General features: G+C 39.1%; 1 protein-coding gene across 4 annotated transcripts in view; it reads left to right on the forward strand.

Annotated features, from left to right (window-relative positions):
- The first annotated feature begins 3,873 nt into the window (after positions 1-3,873).
- RBBP6 (RB binding protein 6, ubiquitin ligase) overlaps positions 3,874-13,759 on the forward strand; it is a 39,950-nt gene continuing 30,064 nt past the window's right edge. For all 4 annotated transcript variants that reach the window (XM_043977786.1, XM_043977788.1, XM_043977787.1 and 1 more), the window contains exons 1-2: positions 3,874-5,142; positions 12,782-12,881. In XM_043977786.1, the coding sequence (XP_043833721.1) occupies positions 4,977-5,142; positions 12,782-12,881 (266 nt within the window). In that variant the 5' untranslated portion in view covers positions 3,874-4,976. The remainder of the gene's footprint in view (positions 5,143-12,781; positions 12,882-13,759) is intronic.

The following is a 13,759-nucleotide window of genomic DNA, read 5'->3' on the forward strand; positions in this document are numbered from 1 at the left end:
GATCTCACTAAAAGTCTCTTATGTAATATAAAATCTATATTATATCTTATCACTAAAAATCTATGGTATGTAATATAAAGTCTATGTTATGTAATCTCACTAAAAGTCTCTTATGTAATATAAAATCTATATTATGGGGCAGCTAGGTGGCACAGTGGATAGAGCGCCGGCCCTGGAGTCAGGAGTACCTGAGTTCAAATCTGGCCTCAGACACTTAACACTTACTAGCTGGATGACCCTGGGCAAGTCACTTAACCCCAATTGCCTCACTAAAAATAAATAAATAAATAAACAAATAAATAAATAATCTATATTATATGATCTCACTAAAAATCTATATTATGGGTGCAGCTAGGTGGCACAGTGGATAAAGCACCAGCCCTGGATTCAGGAGGATCTGAGTTCAAATCCAGTCTCAGACACTTGACTTACACTAGCTGTGTGATCCTGGGCAAGTCACTTAACCCTCATTGCCCAGCAAAAAAAAAAAAGAAAGAAAGAAAAAAAGAAAAAGTTAAAAAGTCTATATTATCTGATCTCACTAAAAGTCTATATTATGTAATATAAAGTCTATATTATGTGATCTCACTAAAAGTTTGTATTATGTGATCTCCCTGAAAGTCTCTTATGTAATATAAAATCTATATTATATGATCTCACTAAAAATATGTTATGTAATATAAAGTCTATATTATGTGATCTCACTAAAAGTCTATATTATTTAATCTCAACCGGACCCTCACTTTGACATGGAAATCCTTTTGTTTTTCCCTATCACATTCCTCAGTTGATATTCCAAACTGTGTAATTTAAATTTCTAAATGTAGGTTCTAATCTGTCCCCCCAGTTTTGGGGGAAATGACTAAAATCACTGATAAACAAGTTTAGGTTTTTAAGGGTTTATTGAAAGATAGTAAAAGAAAGAGAAAGATTGAGAACAGAATTCCTATAATCTGGCAATCCTAACTTTCCTAACTCCCCTGTGAAGTCCTCTGCCACCACCATGATGTCACAGAGTCCAAAAAGAGCGAGCTCCCTGTGCAGGCTCAGCTTCCTCCTTCCTGTCCCCTCCCAGAAATAGGAGGTTCTTCAAGCTGATTGGTTGACTGGGCCAGAAGGTGGTCAAAGTTCAAAGTTGTTAGCTTCTGAGAACCATGCTTTCTTAAGTACTCTTAAGTACCAGCCAGATGTGCTTACAATCTAGTAAGAAGTCAACAGTAAGTCGCCTTATCTAATTCAATCAGTTTAAATCTCCAGGTGGGTCCCTGAGTATCTGCTAAATCCATTATCTTAACACAAATCCATCATAGCTGCCCAACTCTTTTCATCTTAGCAGAGAATTTTGCCTCCTGTTTTACTAAAGAAATCAAAGCCATCCACCGTAAGCTCTCTTTTTATTTATGTACATCTCAGAGTTCCTCTTTATCACCCCCATTTTCTCCTCTTTAACTACATTCTCTGAGCAAGAAGTGGCCCTAGGCTTTCCAAAGCCAAGTGATCTACCAGTACCTTCTGAAAGTTTGTACTTTTGGTTGTTCCCTCTCATCTGTAATCCCCCTTTATCTATAGGATCCTGACTACAAAAGTTATTAACTCTACTCCAACTGTAAAAAAAAAGAAAAAAGAAAACAAAAGAAAACAAACAAACCTCCTAAGTAGACCCTACTATCTCCTCAGACTATTATATCATTTTTCTCTTGAACAGCCATACTTCTAGAATATCATCCACTTTTATTGCCCCTACTTCTTTCTCATTTTAAACCCCTTGTAATAGGCTTCACCCCACCACTGACTGAAATTTCTCTCTCCAAACTTATTAACAATGTCTTAGCTGCTAAATCCAATTGGTTTTTCTCAGTTCTTATCTTCCTGCATGTCTCTGTAGTCTTTGATAAGATGGAACCCTCTCCTCCTGTGTACTTTCTCCTTCCTTGTCTTCTCTGCCTGCCTGCCCCCCCCCCCAGCCACGAGGGCTGAGTGACTTGTCCAGGATCACTTTAGCTAGTAAGTGTCAAGTGTCTGAGGCCAGATTTGAACTCAGGTCCTCCTGAATCCAAGGACGGTGCTCTAGCTACTGTGCCACCTAGCTGCCGCCCCCCTCCCTTGTCTTCTTTGGCAGTGTTTCCTCCTCTTTCTCTTCCTACCTATCTGCCCATACCTTCTCAGTCTCCTTTGTTAGATCACCATTTATCTTTTGCCCTCTGTCTGTCTGTGGTCCTCCTTTTTTCCCTCTCTCCATACTCTTTTACCAGTCTCATTGACTCCCATAAGTACCATGATCATCTCTATGGCTCCAAAAATCTGTACATTCAACCTTCATCTCTTCTAAACTCTCTGCTGGCCATCTTCACCTGGATGTTCCCCTGCCTTCTGAACTGCAACATGTTCAAAATGCCCCTTCTCTAAACTTCCCTATTTCTGTAAAAAAAAAAAAAAAGTCTCCATCTTCCTGGTGACCCAGATCTGCATGCTGAGAGTCATTCTTGACTCTTCTTTGATGCGATGACTCAAGAAGAGGACTGATGTGAGGGATAGTGTTGAAGTAGAAATGTCAAGATTTGGCAACGATTAGGTATATGGACCAAGGGAGAACAAAGAGTCAAAAGGATAAAAGGTTAAAAACTAAGCTTAAGAGTGAAACTAAAAACATTCCATTTGGCTCTGGTGCCTTTCCTGGGTAAGAATATTTTTGTCTGAATCAATATGAACTGAGTGTGAACCAAGCTGTACTACCAGTGACCCTAGGCAAGTTGCTTAATTAACCTCTCTCAACCTCAGTTCCTTAACTTGTAAAATAGTCATCATAATAATAATAGCACCTGCCTTCCAGGGATAAAATGAGATATTCGAAAAGCACTGCATCTTTACAAATACAATCTCATCTTATCTCCAAACCTTTCAAAGTCCTGGAAAGGTAGGTGCTGCCATTACACCCATTTTGCCGATGAGAAAACTGAGATTAAGTGACTTGCCAAGGTTCACAGTCTAGTGTCCCAGGTTAGATTTGAAGTTGTCTTTTTTTTTTCCTTTTCCTTTTCCTTTTTTTTTCAGGGCAATGAGAGTTAAGTGACTTGCCCAGGGTCACACAGCTAAGACGTCTCAAGTGTCTGAGGCTGGATCTGAGCTCAGGGCCTCCTGAATCCAGAGCCGGTGCTTTATCTACTGCGCCACCTAGCTGCCCCCTTCAGGTTACATTTGAACTGAGGTCTTCCTGACTCCAGAAATTATTACATAGATTGTAAACTCCTTGAAAGCAGGAACTGGTTTTTGTGGCGGTTGTTTTTGCTTTCTATCCCAAGTTGGCATTAAGTAAACAACCTAAAAAGGAGGAAGTTAAGCGGCTCAGTGGATAGAGCATTAGGCCTGCAGTCAGGAAGACCTGAGTTCAAATCCAACCTCAGATACTTAATAGCTGTGTGACTCAGGGAAAGTCACTTAACCTATTTGTCTTAATCTACTGGAGAAGGAAACCGGCAAACCACTCCAGTGATCTTCACCAAGAATACCCAAGGCCCGCAACTGAACACCAAGCACTTAAAAGTCTGATCGATTGCGCAGCCGTAAATGCAGCGAGTCACTTCGAACTAGTGTGGCCGCTAGAAGCCCTTCTAGTTTTGTTTCTGTTCACCAAAGAATGTCTTTTTTTTTCCCCCACTTCTTCCCACCACCCCCTCTTCCCCACCAATGAGCCACTCCCCCTTCCCTTCTTTCCCACCCCACTCCGAGCCAGATGGTCTCTTCCTTTTTCCAAACAGGTTCGGCCGTCGCTTGTCATAATGCGCCGGGTCACGTGGCAGGGGACAGCGAGCTTTGTGACGCACCGAAACTCCGCCCCCTTTCCCTGTCCCCGCCTTCCGCGCGGAGCCCGTGCAGCCCCTGCTTAAGAGACCCCGCACTGGGGCGCTCAGGCTGAGTAGAGCGGCGGCCGCCATAGTGACTGGCCGGAGTTGTCGCTGCTGAAGGGCTAACCGGCTGAAGGAGACGTCGCCATCGTCGATTTCGGAGCCCGAGGTTTCTGGCGTTCCCGGCCCAGGGAAGCGGAAGAGGAAGAGGAGGAAGGTGGCCGCGGCGGCCGGGGGCCCGCACAGCGTCCCTGTGCTGGCTCGGGGCTGGGGTGAGGCGAGGCCCCGGGCCTAGTGCGGCCTAGTCCCAGCTTTGTCTGTGAGGAGGCGGCGGCAGTCTCCGCGGCCGAGGGGGAGAAGGAGCCGGAGGCGGCGGCGACCCCGTCAGGAAGGCCTCTTTCCCGCTTCCCCTAGGTTTGCGGGGTGCTCGTGTCTCCTCCCAGCGGGACTCCGTGTACGGGGAGGAGGAGGGGGGAAGAGGGCCGGGGCGGGGGCCCGGGCCCGGTTGCTGACGCCGATCGGGAAGAAAGCTGCAGTCGCCGGGAGCCGAGCTCGGCCAGGCGGCCGCCCCAGAAGGAGACAGACAGACAGGCAGGCAAACAGGAGGCCTGTGGCCTTGGCGGACTCTCTGCCCCGTCCTCCCCTCCTCCCGGGGCCTGGGGTCGCCCTCGTTGCCGGAAAGAGACAGAGGGGAGGTGGCGGCGTGATGGACCCCTGATCCCTCTGGGGGGACTCGAACTGTTTCCCTGGACTGCTGCTGATTGCGCCGCCCGCTTGCCTGTCTCCTGCAATCCCTTAGCATGAGCGAGGGGGGCCCCGCTGGGTGACATTGTACGGCTTCTACCCGTTGGATACCTTTCCTCTCCTTTCCCTCTTCTTCCTCCTCCCTACCCGGTCCCTCCCTTCAAATTCCCTTCCCCCCCTACCCTCCCGCTCCCATGAAGTGATTTGAATATTTTGGGGAGGGGGGGGTTCTTGGTTCAGAACCCCACTCGTGGTCGGGGGGCAATAAGGCCTAAGGTTCCCTCAGTTTCTGAGTGTTTTTGTGTGTGTACATATCTCTTAAGTTTATAAATATACATATAATTCAGAGTGTCACGTCTCATCGCTGAGCCTTAGGGAACTTTTGGCACCATGTCCTGTGTGCATTATAAATTTTCCTCCAAACTCAACTATGATACCGTTACCTTTGATGGACTGCACATCTCCCTGTGTGATTTGAAGAAGCAAATCATGGGGAGAGAGAAGCTCAAGGCTGCTGACTGCGATCTACAGATCACCAATGCACAAACGAAAGAAGGTATGAGCCCAGCAGGCGCCCGATAAATATTTGTTTTCGATTTGGTGAGGAAACTTTGCCTGTAATTTTACTTTGCAGAATGTGAGGTGTTTGATCCGGTTCTGGATCTTTACTCTTCCATTGCAGATTAACTGAAATAAATGAATGATAGATTAGTTCTTGCCTGGTTCTACAACTTGTGGCTTTTGGGTTCCGCACTTTTAGGCTATCTGCTGCCCCTTGGCCATTTGGTTCCTTATTAACACTTGCCCGAAGTGAAAAGGGAGGGGAAAAGACCTTAGTCTTGTTGAAAACTGCCTTAACTGCAAGTCGTGTTAAAGGATTTGGGGAGGGGGTGGGAGAGGATGACCAATTGCTTCAGGTTCCTCGGTCTTTTTTTTTTTTTTAACTGCCTTTATCTCCTCTCTCCCCACCCCCAAAGTAGTTATATGCTATGTTAAGGTGAGGGTTCTGCCAATTAACTGACTTTTAGGAATTTCTTCTACCTCTTCAGTATTGGAATTGGAAATGTTTGTGTTTTTGTACTTTTTCAGAGTCCCTAATCAGTGGCCATCATAAGAGGTGCTAAATTTTATCAAATTCTTAAAATTTTGATTTTGAAATTAATACCCCGTAGACTTGTCATTTTTGAACCTGTTGCAAATAAGCCAGAAGTTTCTATATTGGCACAGATTGAAGAAAACTTCCTTTTTGAAAGCTGCTTGCTTAAATGGACAATTTTAAAAATAATCATTAACTTAAAGGATAGAGTTGTGATAGGTTCAAAGGAGTTGAAATAGTTGCTTGTTTTGTTTTATTTTAAATCACATTTAGTGTGGGTAAAGATTTTTTAAGGGAGTTGAGTTTCCTTGTATAGTTAGAATATTTCAGATTTTGAGTTCTTAAAAGTTTTACCACATCAAAGTAACCTCTTCTGTGGGATTCTCTGGGTAGAGATGCTGAAAGTAAATTTTTTGTTAATTGAAATATTGTTATCCTGGGAAATTTTGCCAAATTCATTCCTTTAAAAATATCTGTCTCGATTGATCTTAACTGTAAAATGGTAGGTTCCATTTCTCCAATGCACCTGGTACTATTTTGGGCTTGCTTGGTTTTTTTAAAAATCCATTGTACAATATTGCAATATTACGATCTGAAGGTTTAAGTAAATTTTGTCCCATTGCAAAAACATAGGTACTTTTATTCTATATTTAAAAGAAACAGTAAATTTTCACTTTTTGCTTGTTTTACCCAAAACTATCTTGCTTTAAGGTTAAAAAAAATTTGGCTCATTAAAGTTCATAATATCAGACTTATCAGTTACCATATTTAGCAAGTTAAGAGTATTCAATAGGAAAAGGAAAGGAGTTATGTCTTCCATCACTATACTGATGTGAACAAGTTGTATGGGGGTGCTGTAAAATTTTGAAAACCCTATACATTTCATAAAATTAGAAATTACCAATCATTTAAGTGCCTCCTATGTGGCAGGCACTATGGAATATAACTATCATCAAATTAATCTTATTTGGGGTACTAAATACAGATGATTAAAGCTCACAGATGCAAAATCTTTATTTTGGCCATTAATTTGAACACACACACACAAAAAAACAAATAAGAATACAATTTGAAAATGGTTTGTAACCTTAGACTTTACAAATAGCCCTTGAGAACTCTGTTTCCTAACTTAACCTTTAAGTTTCATAACTTCCCTTGTCTTTCTTGAAGCTTTAAACAAGAGCATTTTTTCATTGGGATAAATAATACGTTTGGATACAGCTTGTTTAAAGCACTATTCACTTGTAGGAAGATAGTATACAAGACATTTGACAAACTCTTACATTGGTAATAGTAAGATAGATTTTTTTTTTGCAAAAATATACATGCATACATACATGCATTATATATGTATGTGTGTGTATATGTAGTTTGCAAATATTCGAACTCTTTGGGTATAGATTTGACCTATTATTGCCCTAAATGATTTTAACAGCAGTGTTAACTTGCTAAAAAGTTTTTTACTATAAAAACAGTGAATCTCATAAATTAAGAAAGAGAATTAATGAAATGAGATTTGTGCCACTCAGTTTTATTTTGAGACTGTACTTAGGTTCTAAATACTGATTTTATGTAAAACCATGACACTGCTCCCTTCTCACCTCAAGTTCTTTAGTGCTAATACAGAATTCCATTTTTAACTGGAACAGTCAGAACAGGTTTCAAAGCTAAAATGTTTGACTTCAAATGTAGAGAATCTATTAGGGTAGTGATTTGTGCAAAATTCACACCAAGTTTGCTTTGAAGTTCTACTGGATTACAATAAGAACTCCCTAGTTTGGCATATTTGATATGCACCTAATTAGGTTGGTGTTTTGTTATTAATGTATTTCTAAGTAATAATTAGCTTTAGGCTAGTGCTATTTCTAAATGTCCTTTGGGAACCCACTCAAATAAGTAGTGAGTAAAGTAAGTAGTGATATTTGGGTATTAATAGGGTTTTCCTAAAGTACTTAATCTGTTTAAGAAAAAGATGGTCAAACCATTTCCCCTGCATTCTTTTTCTTTTATATCTTGCATGTGTAAATTTCAGGTCAAATTATACTTGAGCCCCATAAATTTGGAATTGGTAGGTACCAAGTTAAAATTTCGATGTCAAGTTAATGTGAGAATTACATTGGGCAATGGCAGTCAAACTTTAAATTGCTACAGTCAAATCTTAAAGACTTCATTCCTACCTTTTTATGTTTTATTAAGTTTGCAGAACAAAGTACTATGGTCTGTTCTTTAGTAAAACTGTAGTAGTGTGCCATACATATTATATATAGAACATTGTATGTAGATTCTACATCTCTGATTTATATAAGACAAAACAGGAATGCTAAAAGTAGTTATGCTTCGTAGTGGATTTGTAAGGTTTTTTAAATATACAGATATTGAGACTCCATTATTTATTTAGCCACCCCTCACAAATTTGAATTTATTTTCAATAGATTTTGTTAAAGGGTATTTGTATAAGCAACACATTAAGATAGCATTGAAAATAGCACACAATATGAATTACTCTCATCCAACAGACTAAGTGCCCAATTAGTGTCCATTCGACCCTTCCTGACCCCATGGACCTTACTGTCCATGAAGTTTTCTTGGCAGAGGTACTGGATCGGGTTGCCATTTCCTTCTCCAGGAGATTAAGGCAGAGTTAAGTGATTTTCCCTGTAATACTGTTTGAAGTCAAGTCTTCCTAATTCCAGGCCTAGCGTTCTATCCACTGAGCTACATAGCTGCTTAATTGGTGTTCAGAAGCATTTTAAAAATATATTAGTTAGCTTTGTAAATAGTTTCTAATAACTTGCATTTTATTAGAACTTTAAGGTTTGCAAGGTGCTTTCCTCACAACAGTGATGTGAGGTAAGTATTTTTATCCCCATTTTACAAATAAACTGAAGGGCCTATTAACCTTCTTTGAATCATGGACTCCTCAGAATAATGTTTTTAAATGCATAAAAATACATTGTATTACCAAGAAAAACAATTATATTAAGACCTATTAGTCAAAATAATTTTGAAAAAACAAGTTCACAAACTCCTAAGAGGTATGATTTATCCTTGGTTGTATACCATAGTAAGTCTGAGGTGGACTTTGTTCAGTTTGTTTTCTAGTTCATCTAAGCTACTTTTCCCAAGATAAGAGATGGGCCAGAATCAGGTGGGGACGGATATCTTGTGAAACAACTTAAGTTTCTATTTTAAAGGGATAGAGGATCCACCACCACACCACCCCGCCCCCCCCCCCCCAAAATCTTGGAGAGTTCTAAAAGGCTTAACTGTTTACCAGGTTTCATCAGGAAAATAGAAAAATTGTGGTTCAGTTCCCTTTTTCACTGTTGATCAATAAATGGATATATATAGCCTTCACAAGAAAATTTTGAGATAGCAGTATTAATCATGCTTTTGAAATGTTCACCATTGATTTGTTTTGTTTTGTTTTTACATTATATTGTACCCAATATCAGTCGTGTTCAAAGCAGTTTCAGAATTGTGGCACCTATCACCCATTGAATGACAGTGTGCAAATTAAAATATTGTTTACCTCAGTTAATGAGGGAGTGATCCTGGAAGGGATATACAATTTTGTTTGGAGTATGTTCGGGGCTTTAGAAGCCACCATGTATCTGTTAAGACAATTAGAAAAACAAACTATAAGTGACAATTAAAAATTCACTTAATCCAAGCCCCTTATTTTGCAAATGAGGAAATTGAGGCAAACATAGGAGTAATGACTTAACCAAGGTAATAGTGTTCCCTGTGGAATAACCTAGAATCCAAACAAAGCTTATTTTGAGAACCTATTTGGGGGGGAGGGGATGAGGAGGTTGATGGCATGGGCAATGAGATATAAACATCATGTGTTTGGGGGCATATTCCATTATGTATCTTCCTTCACCCTTGGAGGGGGAAAAATATGTTCTAAACTCATGAGAGTCTTGGTATTTTTGCTCTTTTCTAGATTAAAGACTCAGTTTTGAAGTATAGATTCTCAGGTGTTTCTTCGTTTATCCTTGTTACTGAAATATCAATATGAAACCAACCTCTTAGTTACAAGCACAGAATAGGCATGTGATAAATGTTTAGAGTGTTTTTGTATATATATCATCAAATCTTTGAAGTACTAGTAATTCAGACGCATACAAAATTGTATAGTTAATTTTAATGCTTCTGTAGTCTGTTACATAATACCATGCCATTCAAATTTACACTTTGGCTTGGACTTCAGTTAGGAGAACAACTGAGCAATGAGGGAGGCATCCAGGAACTTCCTGCTAGATGTGTTGATACTAAGATCTATTTTTAGGATACTTCCCTTCTCTTTCCCCCTCCCCTCCCCCCCAAAAAAACTTAAATTAGATTTCAGGTCAGGCTTTATGGTAGTTCAAACAACAGTTTTAAATCATAATGGAATTTAGGACTGTTATTTTAACTTCGTGAGACTGGAAAATTCATAGAATATTAGTGTTAGAAGAGACCTTAACATATTTAGTTCAGTCCTCATTTTAAAAATTAGAAAACTAAAGCCCAATGAAGATTTTTTGCTCAAAATAGCATAGCTAAGTGACAGAGCTGGGACTTAAACCTAGTTCTCTTAACACTAAGTATGGGTTTCTTATGATAAACACACTGCTCCTCAAGAAAGTTTTCCCACTCCAGCCCAAACACAGTAGTTATTCTAACAGTGATTTTTTACAAGTATCTCTGTAGCCCCAAACCCTAGGTCTGTCCTCAACAGAATTGGACGGTTGGAGCAGAGATAAGTAGAGTTAATTGTGGTGACTAATGACTAAAGCTATTTATTTATTTATTTTGCAGGGCAATGGGGGGTTAAGTGACTTGCCCAGGGTCACACAGCTAGTGAGTGTCAAGTGTCTGAGGCCAGATTTGAACTCCGGTACTCCTGAATCCAGGGCCGGTGCTTTATCCACTGTGCCACCTAGCTGCCCCCATGACTAAAGTTATTGATGAAATGCTGCCTATTAAATTTCATCTCAGCTTGAAATTCCTTACTGCAAGAGCCATCACTTCTAACTCTTCCTCAGAGTTCTCTGTCAGGGACTTTAAGGCTTGTGAATAAATGCCAAGTCCTTGGATCATAGAAGTGAAGACAGTCATGATGTGGCTAGATTTAGTTACTTCACATTTAAGATTAAGACTCAATTATATACTTCTACCCAAATTCTATGAGTTAATTACCAAAATTTAGCCTTGCCTTCCCTAAACATTCTTAATTTTGTGTTTAAAGCATTGTATAAAACATTATTAAAGTAAACAAGTTACTAATAATTATGGAAGTGGTGTGCCTTCTCAAATTAGAACTATATATTTGTGGGAACCAATATGGTAAAAATTAATTCAAATGTCTTTTATTCACTGTCCAGTACTCCTAAACAGGACTATATAATGGAATTTAAATAATTCTAAGTAAACTCACAAAACTAAGTCAACCTATTTTTTTTTTTGATCAGTAGAGCATAATTATGTTCCTTGAGGACAGTGGCTTTCAGTTTTGTCTTTGTGCCCCTTAACTCTTGGCACAGAGTTTTTTTGCTTATAGTAGGTGCTCAAAAATGTTAGTTGAGTAGATCATGGAGTAAAAGGGAAGTGTGTAATCAAAATCCTGAAAATTGGTTTTTTAAAATGCTATATGGGGGCAGCTAGATGGCGCAGTGGTTAAAGCACCGGCCCTGGATTCAGGAGTACCTGAGTTCAAATCCGGCCTCAGACACTTGACACTTACTAGCTGTGTGACCATGGGCAAGTCACTTAACCCCTATTGCCTAAAAAAAAAAAAAAAAATGCTATATGGGGGGCAGCTAGGTGGCGCAGTGGATAAAGCACTGGCCCTGGATTCAGGAGTACCTGAGTTCAAGTCCGGCTTCAGACACTTGACACTCACTAGCTGTGTGACCCTGGGCATGTCACTTAACCCCCATTGCCCAGCCAAAAAAAAAAAATAATGCTATATGTACCTCCTTCCCCATCTATTTTTTCATTATAGCTAGCTGTTTAAGTAGACAAAATTAATGTTTTGAGTTGATTTCCTTCATTTCCTTAGTTCATCTAGTAGGACAAATAAGATACAGAATAAGCAGACAATGGAAAAGGCACATAATTTAGATTTAGAGCCCTAGTATCCAATTTTTATATCTTAAAATCTATATATTGATCTATATATGATTGAATAGCATCTTAGTCTTTTAAACTAGAAAAAATAAAGTATTTCAAGGTTCAAGTATCAATCATCAAAGTTGTAGGTGACATATAGCACTTTACGGTAGTTAGAAAGAAGGGCACAATTTCCTTTTTGTAAATTACATGTTTCAGAAACCCCAGTATGTACAATATTAATAATCTGGGATTATAAATTAATGGACTCATTACCTCACTCAGACACAGATCCTGACTACCACACATGTGAAACTGGCGATCAAGAAGCAAAAGCTGGCAATTTCCCTTAATGTAGGAGTCTTTATTTAGCAGAGCATGAATATAGGCATACAAAAACACATGTATGTAGGAAACATTGTCACAGACCTTGACATACAAGGTAGTTAAAATTCAAAAGAACTTGGTTGTGACTCAGATGAGTAACCATCGATTCCCTAAATTCACATTTCACTGAAGTCAGCTGACACAATTTAAAACAATTTAGTATTTTAATTTTGATAACGTGGAGACTAATAAGACCTAAGATAGAGGAAGCAAGTAGGTTTCTTCACCAGACTCCTGGAATCAGAATGGCTACAGATCACAGGTTGATCCCCCAGCTAATCATCAAAGAAACTTTTAACAACTCAGTTTCCCCTCCTCAGGCAGCCCAGTGGCTCGCCTGGCCCCACCCCTGTAGGTTTAATTTAGTCTTACTATACCCCAGAACTCCTGAGTCCAAGCCATCTACTGGTTTCAGCCACCACCTTACCCAACCTTGAGATATTTTAAAATGTTATGCCATTGTTTTAGAATAATTTAGTGGGTAAATAAGATTTTAAAACCTTTCAGTAATAAGAATGCTTTCTTTTTATTTTTTTTGGCTGAATGGGTCATGATATATCAAAATCTCAAATTAAAAATGGGACTTTTTTAAAGTTCCTATCTTTGTTTTCAGAATATACAGATGATAATGCCCTGATTCCGAAGAATTCATCAGTTATTGTAAGAAGAATTCCTATTGGAGGTGTTAAATCTACGAGCAAGACATATGTTATGTAAGTAGTTATCAAATCTTGTATATTTGCATATATCATATTTTGGTGGTGGTATGGAGTTGAGAGAGAGCATACCAAAAGTTAAATTCATATTGTGGGTTGTTTTCCTATCTTCTTGTCCCATTATTAAACAGTACCAATTTCTATTGGGTTTTTTTTTTAGCATTTAATAACGATAGGAAATGTTCTTCAGACCCTATCAAAGTTATTGTAATACTAGCTTATATTTTGAGGATTCCCCTCTCCCCCATTAAAATTGTCTTTTCCTCACCCATATCCATTTTGCTCTGTGTTCCCCATCAACTTACTAACTCCTTCCCCCACCCCCACCCCACTATTGGTCTTTGGTATAAGAAAATCATTGAAATCATAGGCCATAGCTACATGATTTTCCCTAAAATATGGAAAAGTTCAAGAGATTTATGCTGGTAATTGTTGTATCAGCATCAAGAGTATCTAAGCAATACAATTTGCTAACAGTCCCCAAGCATTTGTTTTATTCTTCACTCCCCATACCAGTAAGGGCTGTGTTTAGATGGGGTAAAAAAACGGAAACAGTCAAGAATTTAGAAAATTTAGAGAGCAGAATAGGCATTAGGTAATTTGGTGCTGTTTGTGTAACTGGTAGCAGAATGATAATGACCTAGAAAGGAATCAGAAGTACATGAGTGGCAGATAGGGGTTTCTACTTTGAAAATGGAGTAGTTTTTGTTTTGTTTTGTTTTAAATTGTTGACCAAAATGTTTCAGTGAAATAAAAAAGTCAAACTCAATAATTTTGGAAATAAAGACACTGACGAGCAAGAGTAAGGCAAAGCAAATAAAAACGTTTTTGGAGCTTTAACACATAAGCTAATAAGAACTAGTCTTAAAAGATTG

The sequence above is a fragment of the Dromiciops gliroides genome, chromosome 1 (genome assembly GCF_019393635.1).
Source record: "Dromiciops gliroides isolate mDroGli1 chromosome 1, mDroGli1.pri, whole genome shotgun sequence".
In the NCBI taxonomy this organism is placed as follows: Eukaryota; Metazoa; Chordata; class Mammalia; order Microbiotheria; family Microbiotheriidae; genus Dromiciops; species Dromiciops gliroides.